This window comes from Trachypithecus francoisi, unplaced genomic scaffold, assembly GCF_009764315.1.
Source record: "Trachypithecus francoisi isolate TF-2019V2 unplaced genomic scaffold, Tfra_2.0 Lachesis_group12, whole genome shotgun sequence".
Lineage (NCBI taxonomy): Eukaryota > Metazoa > Chordata > Mammalia > Primates > Cercopithecidae > Trachypithecus > Trachypithecus francoisi.
The window spans coordinates 103,824,376-103,838,677 of NW_022681457.1; the positions used below are offsets into that span (position 1 = coordinate 103,824,376).

At 38.7% G+C, this 14,302-nt stretch overlaps 1 protein-coding gene across 5 annotated transcripts in view; it reads left to right on the forward strand.

Moving 5' to 3' along the window:
• The window catches only part of EIF4G3 (eukaryotic translation initiation factor 4 gamma 3), a 382,044-nt gene that overhangs the window by 112,696 nt on the left and 255,046 nt on the right, over window positions 1–14,302 (forward strand). The window contains exon 1 of one of the 5 annotated variants that reach the window (XM_033227974.1): window positions 7,357–7,460. The exons of the other annotated variants lie outside the window; for them this stretch is intronic. Coding sequence (XP_033083865.1) covers window positions 7,452–7,460 — 9 coding nt within the window. The 5' untranslated portion in view covers window positions 7,357–7,451. Of the gene's footprint in view, window positions 1–7,356; window positions 7,461–14,302 lie in introns of those variants that run through there. 5 annotated transcript variants of the gene reach the window in all.

A 14,302-nucleotide genomic window follows, 5' to 3' on the forward strand; every position in this document is an offset into this window, starting at 1 on the left:
TTAGTCTATGTGTGTCTTTTTTGTGTGTGTGTGACTTGGAGTCTCACTCTGTTGCCCAGGCTGAAGTGCAATGGCACAATCTCGGCTCACTGCAACCTCCGCCTCCTGGGTTCCAGTGATTCTCCTGCCTCAACCTCCCAAGTAGCTGGAATTACCGGCACCCACCACCATACCTGGCTAATTTTTGGATTTTTAGTAGAGATGGGGTTTCACCATGTTGGCCAGCCTGGTCTCAAACTCCTGGCCTCAGGTGATCTGCCCACCTTGGCCTTTGAAAGTGCTGGGATTACAGACATGAGCCACCATGCCCGCCCTGTGTGTATCTTTATGGGGAATTTCGTATAGGCAACATATAGTCATGTAATGTTTTTTAATCCAGCCAGTCTGTATTTTTTAACTAGGAAATTTAATTCATTTACATTCATGGTTATTATTGACAGATAAGTACTAATTCCTATCATTTTGTTAATTGTTTTCTTGTTGTTTTGTATATCCTTTGTTCCTTTTTTCCCTCTCCTTATTACTGTGGTTTGTTGGTTTTCTGTAGTGATAAGATTTTATTCTTTTTTCTTTCTTGTTTGTGTATCTGATCTGTCAGTGAGTTTTATACGTTTCCATGTCTTCATGATTGTGATTATCATCTTTTCACTTATGGTAACCACCCCTGGTGAATACTTTACTTTTTGTAGAGGCAGGGTCTTGTAGTGTTTCCCAGACTGGTCTCAAACTCCTGGGCTCAAGCGCTCCTCTCACCTTGGCCTCTCCAAGTCCTGGGGTTAAAGGCATGATTAGTTTTCTTTTTTAATACAACATTGTATAGGAAAATATTTTTCCAGGTTACTACACAGCAGTTATAATCTTCCTAATTCTGTAGGAACACAATAATTAGGAATTTTTAAAGAACTTTCTTCTTAGCTGTTTAATCTTTTTTTCCTGTTTAATGCATTTGAATTATTTGGTATGGAAAAGTGATGAAATTTTCTTGATTGTTAAGACAAAAAGGATTTGGTTGTAAGAAGATTTATATATATAAATTATTATTATTAGTTTTCTCCAGTAGCATTTATGAGTGATAACTGACCATAGTTAGAAATCTAGATTTTTGTATTTGATAAATTTAAATAAAAGATGAAAACCGTGTTTAGATATTTTCATAATGTTAGGCATTGTTATAATGTTTAGCTTAGAATTTGCCAATCATTTGGAAATACCTAGGTCAGTTGTTCTCAATTGGAGGTGAGTTTACCCCCAGGTATATTTAGTTATGTGTGGAAATGTTTTTGACTGCCACAGCTGGTGAGGGTTGAGGAGATGGACAGAGGATGCTGCTGTCATTTAGTGGGTAGAGGCCAGGTAAGTATCTAAACGTCGAAGTGCACATAACAATCTCATGATAAAGAAGTATTCTGGCCCTAATGTCAGTAGTGTCACTGTTGAGAAACTTGAACCTAGATTTTCTCAAATGTTAGGCAAAATTATTAAGATTAGTTAATATTATTAATATTTATTCATCTAGCCAGTATTTGTTCAATACTATACTATACTAGATGGTGGTAAAAAAAAAAAAAAACATGAAAGTAAAAAATAATGAAGATTGTAGTAAGTGTTTAGAAATAGAGAAACAGTATTTAAAACTGATAATTCCTGTTAAGATATGAGAGAAGGTAGAAGGATCATTTGAACCTCAGAGGTCGAGGCTGCAGTGAGCCATTATCACACCACTGCACTCCAGCCTGGACAACAAAGTGAAAACCTGTCTCCATTAAAAATTAAAAATATCGGCCGGGCGCGGTGGCTCAAGCCTGTAATCCCAGCACTTTGGGAGGCCGAGACGGGCGGATCACGAGGTCAGGAGATCGAGACCATCCTGGCTAACACGGTGAAACCCCGTCTCTACTAAAAATACAAAATCTAGCCGGGCGAGGTGGCAGGCGCCTGTAGTCCCAGCTACTCGGGAGGCTGAGGCAGGAGAATGGTGTGAACCCGGGAGGCGGAGCTTGCAGTGAGCTGAGATCCGGCCACTGCACTCCAGTCCGGGCGACAGAGCGAGACTCCGCCTCAAAAAAAAAAAAAAAAAAAAAATTAAAAATATCTCTTCCAGGAATGTTGTCTACAGGCACTCAGAATGATCCAGCATGTGACAGTACCATCGTAGGCTTCCCTGCAATATAACCTCTAACAAAACTAGGCTGTCGTGAGCCCTTGGTAATAGAATTGTTGACCTTTATACCAAGAAGTTTGGGAAAGAACTGAAATCTGCATGTGACGTTTGTCCAGGGAGACTTCGAGGGGTCCGTGCTGCGAGGCTTATAGTTCTTATGAGAAGATGGCATTTTAGGTGGCATCTGAACCATGAAATGTGTTCAGCTCTTCATGGATGAGGAGGAAGAGCGTGAACCTTCCAAATAGATACCGCAGAGCTCCAAGCCTCCTGATGATTGGAGGCTCAGAACCATGCTGTCTAGTAGAACATTTCCTTTTGAGCACTTGAAATGTGGGTAATGCAATTGAGGACCTGAATTTTAAATTTTATTTAATTTTCATTAATTTAAATGTGAATAGCTGCATGTGGTTCCTACTAAATTTGAAAATGCCCTTCTAGAGGCCGACAGAATCTAGGTCATGTAATTTTATAAGGTTTTGATTAGGTATTTGGGTTTTATCTGATGTATAGAAGGAGCTATTGAAGAGTTTCTACTAAGGGAATGACATAATATTTAAATCATGAAAATACTCATTTATTAGCAGATGAATTGGAGTTTATAGGTTACATGGGGAGCAGAATGTTAAGAGCAGCTAAGTGGCTCTGAAATCTGACCAAATGAATTCAGATCCTGGTGCTTCCACATAGCAGCTGTGTGTCTCATTGGGCAAGTTTCTCGCACCTCAGTTTCCTTCCTCGTTAGTAAAATGGAGATAATAGTAGTGCTGATCTACGAAGGTCCTTATGAAGATTAAGTGGGACAAATCCCTTTAAACCTCCTAGAGCTTGATACACAGTCATCACTCAGATATGTACTAGCAGCTGCTGCTACCATCAGTACTCTATCCTTACAACTAGGATGAAGAAACTAACTATTCATACCATTTATTTGATACGAAATCTGAACAAGCTTGATGTGGTGTTAGATAAAACGCTTATGATTTTCATTTCAATAGTGTTGCTTTTTTATTTTTTAAAAATATTAAAAGCCGGGCATGGTGGCTCACGCCTGCAATTCTAGCACTTTGGGAGGCTGAGGCAGGCGGATCATGAGGTCGGGAGATCGAGACCATCCTGGCTAACACGGTGAAATCCCGTCTCTACTAAAATACAAAAAATTAGCTGGGCGAGGTGGCAGGCACCTGTAGTCCCAGCTACAATGGAGGCTGAGGCAGGAGAATGGTGTGAACCGGGAGGTGGAGCTTGCAGTGAGCCTAGATAGCACCACTGCACTCCAGCCTGGGCGACAGTGAGACTCCATCTGAAAAAAAAAAAAAAATTAATTGTTTTTTTTTGTATAGACGTGGGGTCTATGTTGCCTATGCTGGCCTCAAACTCCTGGGCTCAAGCAATCCTTCTACCTCGGCCTCCCAAAGTGTTGGGATTACTGGCATGAGCCACTGCAACCAGCCAGTGGTGTTGCTTTTCAAACTTCAGTATTTATCATCAATACTTATTACATGTTTGTCATATTGGAATCTCCAACTTTATTACCTTAGAAAAGTAAACTCCTTTAATAAACTACTAGATATACATAATACAAAACTTAGGAAGTTAAGGGATAAAAGACTTGTAGTATAATTATCCATGTGTTAAATATATTTTCTCTTTTGACTTAACTGTTGCCATATTATTAGACCCATTGTTTTATTTTTAATAATTCCATACCAAATTGTTTGTAGAAATAATATAATTTTAATAGTGTTGCCCAGGTGTAGTTGTAGATTATTGTCACTTTATGTTTAAAAGCTATTTCTTTCTCTGTGTCTTTGACTTATTTGGGAAAATAGCATTTGGGAAATAGCTGTATGTGCTTTTCTTTTTCTTTTCCTCTTTTTTTTTTTTTTTGAGGCGGAGCCTCACTGTGTCACCTAGGCTGTAGTGTAGTGGCGTGATCTTGACTCCCCGTAACCTCTTCCTCCTGGGTTCAAGCGATTCTCCTGCCTCAGCTTCCTGAGTAGCTAGGATTACAGGCGTGCACCACCATGCCCGGCTAATTTTTGTATTTTCGGTAGAGACAGGGTGTCAACATGTTGGTCAGGCTGGTCTTGAACTCCTGACCTCATGATCCTCCTGCCTTGGCCTCCCAAAGTGTTGGGATTACAGGCTTGAGCCACCATGCCCGGCCTTGTAAGTGCTTTTCAAATGCCAGTTTTTACAGATGGTAGTAGTGGATACAGTTTTTATCTGTGATGCCTTCTGTGGAGTGCCAGGAGTGCACTAGAGGATTACATGGAGTAGATGTGTTTCTCTTTGTTTGTTTGGAGACAGGTTCTCACCCTGTTGTCCAGGCTGGAGCATGGTGGCATGATTATAGTTCACTGTAATTAACTTTGAACTCCTGGGCTCAAGCAATCTTCCTGCCTCAGCCTCTCAAGTAGCTGGGACTATAGGTGCATGCGGTCATGCCCGGCTAATTTTGTTTTGTTTCATTTTCTGTAGTGACAGGATCTCACTGTGTTGCCCAGGCTGGTCTAGAACTCCTGGCCTCAGACAATCCTCCTGCCTTAGCCTTCCAAGGTTCTGAAATTACAGGCATGAGCCATGCCACCTAGCTATCATGTTTCTTATATTAGATCAATCATTTATTTTGGCTAATAAATCAAGCTAATGTGAATTTTTAATTCATTCTTTACATCTGATATGAATTGCATTAACCAATAGTGAAAATCAGTCATTTGCAGTGAAGAACCTATTGTATGCAAGGTGTGGGGGTGGTAGTGATTGTACCTACTCTCAAGAAATGAAATGAAATAGAATAAAATGAAGTTACTAGACAGCAATAACTATCAATTAGTCCACTTTCAAGTTCTTTGGAAGTTTCTGTTTACACTTATAAAAATATTCAGTCTATTATCACTAGTTACTTAAGAATTATTATTGTGCTGTCAAGAATGTTTATGGAATGTCAGTTTACCTTTGATATTCTAAAACTGCCCTCAAGTTTTTGAGTGGTTCCAATTTATATTAATTGCCATTTCTGAAACTTAGCAAAAAGAAGGTAGTTTGTTTTTTATTTTATGTTTGCAAATACATGTTTGGCTCTTAAAATGTTAGTAGGTTCTATAGTTCTTTTCATTAAGGAGTTTTAAAAAAATTAATAGTTAAAAAGAAAGTAGTTACTACTTAATTTAGAATAAGAATGAAGCAGGTATGTTTATTGACTTGGAAAGATCTCTAATGTTTTGATAAGTGGAGAGGAAAACATGTCATTGGATATTTATTGTTGCAATTATTTTTATACATTTGTAAATGTATAGAAAGGTTTGTAATAATGTGCTTCAGAGTATTAATCATTTTGCCATGGGGAATGGAGTGGGATTTGAAGGGTGAAGTGGGCAGTACTTTTTCTATTTTTGAACAAAAATCATGTTTATACATTATTTTAGCAATTAGAGAAAGTGAGCATCAAGCTCTTTTTTTTCTCGCAATCTTAGTTGCCACTGCCTGATACGCAAATTGGTAATAATTCTATCCTGATTCAATTACTAGATGCAAATGGTTTTCCACAGTGGCCTTAAAAATTTCCCAGATTATTGAAAAATCAGATTGTATTAGCAGTAATAAGTTGTTACTTGCAGTTTTCCTTCGTGGTCTTAAATTTATTTTTCCAAAATTTTAATATAGGACAAGTTAGCTGAGTTCAAGTCTTGCATTACTTTGAAAGATCATCTTTGACTGAATTCTATTATGATTTATAAGATACCCACGATTGAGTATATTTCGTTTCCCTATTCTTCCTGTGCTCTTTTACTTTAAAAAAAAAAAAAAAAAATCTCATTCTTACCCATGATGAACTCATCCTCTTTTCTTTCGACAAACCTCACAGTCAGCGTCATCAAATATTTGTGAAATCCAGATGCTGCTGCTGCACCCCTACTACTCCCCGGTAAAAATTCCTACGAATTAGACTCAGTCTTTTTTCTGTTTTGCCTTTCTTTCTAAGTAGAGAACAGCTTTTCCTGTTGTGACAGTCTAAAAAGTGTTTGAAGTTACTTTTCTGTGTTGTCCTAAGTACAAAATAACTGAAAGATCCTCTGGCCTCTTGGACCTTGCTTTTCCAGGGGCCTAAACATTGGAGATATTGCAAAACTTTTAAGAATATTGAGATAAACTTAATTTAGAAAACATATATTGAATGAGAGCCATATGCAAGGTTTTGTGCCTGGTAATGTGAGAAAGCAGTGGTGGACACTGTGATCCTTGTCTTTAAGAGTGCTCATTTTACTGTGCAAGATAATGATACATTGTTTTAAGTACATGTGGGAATATGAGGAAGAGACATTAATGATTATGTAAATGAGAACAAAAATATGTAAATAAGTAGTAACACTTACTGGTGTAGTTTTCCTGGATTCTCATTAAGCAGAAGTACTTGGAGGAGTGAAGCAGAGTTTTAACAGAGAAAGATGGTATCTAGATGAACTCTAAGAAGCCATGAAATGTAGATGGGCAGCAAATTTGGACTGCATCTTACAAGATACTGGAATGAGTGTACACACATCAGTTAAAGCCTTTGAGGTGGAGGATTAAGGTTACAGTTACACAGTGTAATGAGCCATGAAATAGGTATAAAAATTGACCAAACCCAGGCAGAGGAGTTAACTGGTAAAAAACTCGATAGAATAGTTTATACATGTTTAGCATCCCTAATCAAAACATTCAAAATCTGGTATGTGCTAAAACCTGAGACTTTTTGTGTACCAGCATTATTAAAGGAAATGCTCAATGGAGCAGTTCAGATTTTGGATTTTCAGATTGGGGATGCTGAAGTGGTAAGTATGATGCAGGTGTTCCAAAATCTGAAATCTGAAACATTTCTGGTTCCAAATTTTTCAGATAGGGATACTCACCTGTAGAACATTTTCTTTATTACTGTAAGTAACACTTACTTGTAGCAATTACGTTTCTAAGCATTTTAAGTATTTTTTTTGGGGGGGACGGAGTCTCGCTCTGTCGCCCAGGCTGGAGTGCAGTGGCGCGATCTCCGCTCACTGCAAGCTCCGCCACCTCCCGGGTTCATGCCATTCTCCTGCCTCAGCCTCCCTAGAAGCTGGGACTACAGGCGCCCACCACCACGCCTGGCTAATTTTTTTTTGTTTTTAGTGGAGACGGGGTTTCACCGTGTTCGCCAGGATGGTCTTGATCTCCTGACCTCGTGATCCGCCCGCCTTGGCCTCCCAAAGTGCTGGGATTACAGGCGTGGGCCACCACGCCTGGCCGCATTTTAAGTATTAACTCAACCCTTATGTATGAGATAGGTATAATTACATTCCCTATTGTTAGTTGGCAAATAGACACAGAGGTGACGCATCCTGCCCAAAGTTATCCAGGTAGTGTGTGGTAGAGGTTGGATTTGAACTTTGGTGGATCTTTAACATTTATTGAGTGATTACAGTGTCCCAGACACTGTGCTAAATGTTTTACATTCATGATGTTGTTTAATACTTATGACAGCCTTTATTTACAAAAAAGGAAAATGGGACTTGGAAACATGTAATTTGAATACAGGTCTGTTTGAGTCTACAAGTTCATGTGAAGTATTCTGTTTTACTGTGTGGCAACCCCCCCCCCTTTTTTTTTTTAAAGACAAGAGTCTCACTCTGTTGCCCAGGCTAGAGTGCAGTGGTACAATCTTGGCTCACTGCAACCTCCGCCTCATAGGTTCAAGCAATACTTATGCCTCAGCCTCCTGAGTAGCTGGGATTACAGGTGCCTCATGCCCAGCTACTTTTTTGTATTTTTAGTAGAGACAAGTTTTCACCGTCTTGACCAGGCTGGTCTTGAACTCCTGACCTCAGGTGATACACCCACCTCGGCCTCCAAAAGTGCTGGGATTATAGGCATGAGCCACTGTGCCTGGCTCCTTCTTTTTGTTAAGATCACAAATAAGGTCAAAAGCAATACTCAATTTTGGGGGGATTAGGACCCTCTTGAAAATCTGATGAAAGGTATGGATCTACTTTACAGAACAATAAACATACAAACATAGGGGTTTTCTTTTTTTATTTTATTATTTATTTAGTTTTTTGAGAGACAGAGTCTCCCTCTGTCACCCAGGCTGGAGTGCAGTGATGTGAGCCACCATGTCTGGCCTCTTTTTTTATTTTTTAACTGCAGTTTTAAGAGAGTTCAATAACTCTCAGTGATAAGATTCCTTATTCTAGTTTAGACAGATTTTCTCCTTGCAGGGGTGCTGTGTTGCACTTTGACCCTGATTCCTAGGATTTGGAAATAGCTCAACTTTGACTTTATAGTGTATTAAATGGATCTTTATAAAAAGATCCATTTAATAAAATCTTATTAAGATTTTATTTACCCTTCTATTTTGAATTATTTTCTTAAAAAGCATTTTTACGGCCGGGTGCGGTGGCTCAAGCCTGTAATCCCAGCACTTTGGGAGGCCAAGACGGGTGGATCACGAGGTCAGGAGATCGAGACCATCCTGGCTAACATGGTGAAACCCCATATCTATCTACTAAAAAATACAAAAAACTAGCTGGGCGAGGTGGCGGGCACCTGTAGTCCCAGCTACTTGGGAGGCTGAGGCAGGAGAATGGTGTGAACCCAGGAGGCGGAGCTTGCAGTGAGCTGAGATCCGGCCACTGTACTCCAGCCTGGGCGACAGAGTGAGACTCCGTCTCAAAAAAAAAAAAAAAAAAAAATTTTTACATGTGGTACTTGTGTTCTGGTTATTAAAAATTTTATGTCGTTTTCTACCCATCATGGTATCTGCTTGCTGATTAATGACATTTATCAAAGTTAGGATTCCTTGTTGTTAATACGAATTTGCTCATTAAATGTTAAATCAGATACCTTGTTAAAATATTATTTAATAAAAGCTGGATGTGGTGTCTCATGCCTGTAATCCTAGCACTTTGGGAGGCTGTGGCAGGCACATCACCTGAGGTTGGGAGTTCGAGACCAGCCTGGTCTCTACTAAAAATACAAAAATTAGCCAGGCGTGGTGGTGGGCGCCTGTAATCCCAGCTGTTCGGGAGGCTAAGGCGGTGGAATCCCTTAAACCCCGGAAGCAGAGGTTGCAGTGAGCCAAGATCATGCCGTTGCAATCCAGTCTAGGTGACAAGAATGAAACTCCGTCTCGGAAAAAAAAAAAAAGAAAGAAAAATTATTTAATATATATTTATTTGATTACTTTTCTTCAAAAGAACGATTAACCTCAAAGATACAAAGGTGTGTTCTGTTGTTAAATGCCAGTTATAAATGTCTTTTGAATTTCTGGGATAAGAAAACAGTAGAAATAATAATAAAGTTCTTTAATGTTTGAAAACTATGAAAATGTGTTTCTTTGAACTGTGGGATGTTCCCTTCACAGCAATTTTCCAAAGTAATGTGTACTGTTTTTAAAAATAAATCAACTGATATGGAGCACATGTAACTAAAATGAGTCATAGGAAATTAGATTTTAATAACTAGTTGTGTGGTAAATGGAGTTTAATTATTTTAAGGAAAAAGAAACAAAGACCATTAGTATCTCCAGGCATGGATTTATTATTGCCATGAAGTTGTTGGCATGAATAGAAAGATCAGTTTTTACTGTAAACTTTGATAGGCACTGGCGCATTTAACTTCAACTTTATACAATTCCGTTTTTATCTTTTAAAAACACATCTGGCTGTCAGGGAAATTCTGTAGGCAAGAAATTGTGAAGGGTTAGAAACTGTTCTTTGTGCATTTAAACTGTCATTCTGTGGTTGCTTAAGTGCCATATAGAATGCAGAATGCTAGATTACAAAGTTGTTTAGTTTCTTTAGCTGTTACAAATCCCAAATAACTTTTGACTATGTTAATTTCTTATGGCTATAACATTTGTTTCTTTCTTTCTTTTTTTTTTTTTTTGAGACAGAGTCTTGCTCTGCCGCCCAGGCTGGAGTGCAGTGGTGCGATCTTGGTTCACTGCAACCTCTGCCTCCCGGGTTCATGACATACTCCTGCCTCAGCCTCCCGAGTAGCTGGGACTATAGACGCTCACCACCATGCCCGGCTAGTTTTTTGTATTCTTTAGTAGAGACGGGGTTTCACTGTGTTAGCCAGGATGGTCTCGATCTCCTAACCTTGTAATCTGCCTGCCTCGGCTTCCCAAAGTGCTGGGATTACAGGCATGAGCCACCGTGCCTGGCTGGCTATAACATTTCTATGTTAATTTTTTACATATCTAATGTAAAATCAGTGGTATATTGTTATTCTTTGTTCACTAATCATCTGTTTAGTAACTTTATTTTTTTTAAATGTTTTTATATTTTTTACCTTTTTTTCTTTTTTTCCCTCCAGGAGTGGACTGAGTCTGATGAGGCTGCATGGCCCCTCATCCTTCCCCCTCCCCCAATAACTTTTTTAAAAATTCAGAAAAATCAATTAGGACGAGGTGTCAAGTATGTAGTTATTTGTTATTATTAATTTTCTTTTGAGACAGAGTCTCGCTCTGTTGCCCGGTGGTATGATCATGGTTCACTGCAGCCTTGACCTCCTGGGCTCAGTTGGCACTCTCCCACTTCAGCCTCTTGAGTAGCCACAGCCTCTGGCTTTTTTTTTGTACTTTTATTAGAGACAGGGTTTTGCCATGTTTCCTAGGCTGGTCAAGTATTTGTTTTAAACTTGCTTAAAGGATTAGACTTTGAAAGACCAATTTAGAGCTTGTTCTCTTGAGAAAGACATTTATAGAAAAGAAAAGGAAAGAGGTACAGTCATGCATTCCATAATGACATTTAGGTCAGTGACAGAGTGTGACAGTGGTGCCACAAGATTTCTACCATATTTTTACTGTACCTTTTCTATATATATACAAATACCTACTGTTGTGTTACAATTACCTACAGTTTTCAGTACAGTAACATGTGCGGGTTTGTAGCCTAGGAGCAATAGGCTGTACCACATAACCTAGGTAGGTGGTAGGCTGTACCATCTAGGTTTATGTAAGTACCTTTTGTTTGCACAGCATCTAAATCACATAATAATGTGTTTCTCAGAGTGTAGGCCTGTTGTTTAACCACACATGACAGTATAATATTGAAATCTATGACTAAAGATTATTTGGCTGCATTGGGTGGGAAGCTTTCTGGAGGAAAACTCATTAACATCTGTGAAAATTGGTCAAGTATTAGGAGTCCCAATTATTTTTTAAAAGAAGCTAAGAAATGTTATAAAGTAAGTTTAACCCAGGTCATGTTTAGGGGCAGATTTTTTTTCTCGTTATTATTTGTTGGGTTAGGTTCTGTGGGAGAAAATACAATGGAAAAGAGGATTCTCTTTATATTCTTACATTTTGGCTGGAAAGACAAAATGTACTCAGAAGTTGGTGAGTAGCTGAAAGAATTAGAGGAAAGAAATTGTTCAACACTTTGTTGGAAGTGAAGAAAATAAAAATCAAACAGTAACACTGAACAAAAGCAAGGTCCTGTAATTTAGACAAAGCAGATACTGTATCATTGAGCCAATGCTCTTATGCTTCCCTGGCAGGGGTTTTTCCCCCCAGACCATAGCCTGTTCCTCTTTTTTAGAGTATCTGCTTACAAGCATTGTGCACAGTAGATACACTGCTCCCTGCCCTCAAGGTACTTACAAGCTAGTGGGAAAGCTGAAAGTGAAGTCTAGTTTAAGTGCAGTGAGATAAATGCTTATAGAAGGACAGGCAGAGAATGTCTTGCTATTCTTGTAAGTGTGGAGCAGCAGTGTGAAACCCACTTAGGGAGACAGGGTTTTAAGAAATTTATCTCATGGGAGGTGAGTTTTGGGCTGAATTTCTAAGGGTAAGTAGAAGGTATGCAGAAGAAAAAGGTTTATATGTTTAGGAGATTAGAGGAATACTAGGGAACTAAGAAAAGGTATCAGAATACTGGTTGAGTTTCGATGCCCACCTAAGATTATTAGAAAGATGGAATAACAAGTAAACTTATAGCCTCAAGTTGGAATGTTGGTAGCAGCTGAAAATCATAGCTAACTGCATGATAGCAAATGTAGATGCAGAAAAGTATACAGACTGGTTTAGAGTTTTATTGACACTTCATAAAGTATATTTGTGCATAAAACTTGGTGTTCATAATGATGAATTTATATGGCCAAGAAAAAAGTTTGGATTACATTCAATGTGGACAATGTTAAAAAGATTTCCATTTAAAACAGTTACATGAGGAAAATAAGTTTTGTAAAGAGATTAATTCCTAGTGTTCTGGAAAATCTAGTAGTGTAGTCAGTTCTTCCCTCAAGGATTTCAAGAAATTGAGGTTTTATCATAACCTAGTATAAGATGTTCCTTAGGTGCAATGTGAATGCAGGGTAAAGGAGAGAGCAGAATGAGTCTGTTAAGTCAAGAAAGTGGTTTTTACCTTTTTTGGGGGAAGAAAGCACATTTTAGGGATAAAAATGTTTATAAATGACAGTGTTCCATCATACCCAGCAATAATATAGTATAGCCATATATATGTCCAGTAATCTGTCTTCTGCTAATTTGTATTGTAATTCAGCAGATTAAAAAAAGAAAAGCAGGCATATCATGCAGGTGCTGTGAATGTTAGTACAAACCTGCCATTATTGTGTTTAGGTCAGTGGTTGTTAACTGGTGTGTTTGTTAACCATACATTTATAGGTCTCACCCCTGGAGTTACCGAATCAGCAGGTCTTGGTGAGACCTGTGAATTTGTTTTCGGAAAGTTTCTAGGTGATGCTTATGCCTCTGGTCTAGGGACCACACTTTGCAAACCACAGCTCTAGGTTTATTGTAACACCCTCACTCCCATTTGTATACATGAAAATCAAGCAGGAATCATTTCAACCCAAAACTGTTCTACACTTACTGGCTTAATATTAGGATTTTAAACCAACAGTTTAAATTTTGTAAATAATTAAACACAAAGAGCTACCACTTTAGAACACTTTTTATATACTAAGCATTATGATAAATATTATCTTAATGTGTTGAATAAATCAGCATGGTAAGACCTTACTTTTCACTTTTACAGAAGAAGAAACTAAATTTAAGTAATTTGCTTATATAGTTTCTGTGTAGTAGAGCCAGAATTCAAACTTAGGTCTCTGACACCAAAACCCATGCTCATTTTTTTCTTTTTTCTTCCCCCTGCTGCCACCACGGTTTGTTGGTTTGTTTGTTTTTTGTTTTTTTTAAGATAGGGTTTCAGTCTGTCTCCCAGGCTGGAGTACAGTAGTATGATCATAGCTTGCTGCAACTTCTGGGCTTAATCCTCCCATCCCAGCCTCCTTAGAGCTAGGACTACAAGTGCACACCACCATGCCTAATTTTTTTTTTTTTTTTTGTAGAAACAACTCTGTGCTCTTTTGTTGATGCTGTTTAGCCTACTTGGATACCTTGAATCTGTTTACCTTCTGCTTATGTTCCTTCTTTCAAGTTTGTGTTTGGAAAGTGGTAATTCATGACTCAGCTGCAGAATGGGGGTACATATGTCACACATCTTATATGATTTGGGATCTGCGTCAGAGGAACTTAATATTGTGGTTTTGGGCCGGGCACGGTGGCTCAAGCCTGTAATCCCAGCACTTTGGGAGGGCGAGACGGGCGGATCACGAGGTCAGGAGATCGAGACCATCCTGGCTAACACGGTGAAACCCCGTCTCCGCTAAAAACTACAAAAAAAAACTAGCCGGGCGAGGTGGCGGCGCCTGTAGTCCCAGCTACCCGGGAGGCTGAGGCAGGAGAATGGCGTGAACCCAGGAGGCGGAGCTTGCAGTGAGCTGAGATCTGGCCATAGCACTCCAGCCTGGGTGACAGAGGGAGACTCCGTCTCAAAAAAATTAAAAAAAAAAAAAAAAAATTGTGGTTTTGATAATACAATTGAATGTGTGCTTATTTATCGTTGAATACTAAAATCTGAGATTTGTGAATACCTTGGAATTAAAATAGAATTCACTTACCTTGGGTCAGTTAAATAACTAGTTGATTAGCAACTGACTAAAGATCAACAGGGAAATAGTAAAGCATTAGTTTTAAAAAATTAAGTTGTAAGTTGGTAAATGACTAATTCCATTGCAGTCACTGAATGTATATTAGTAATCTCCAGACTCACATACAACCTTGTCCTGGTGGAAAGCTCTGACTGTGGGTTTTGA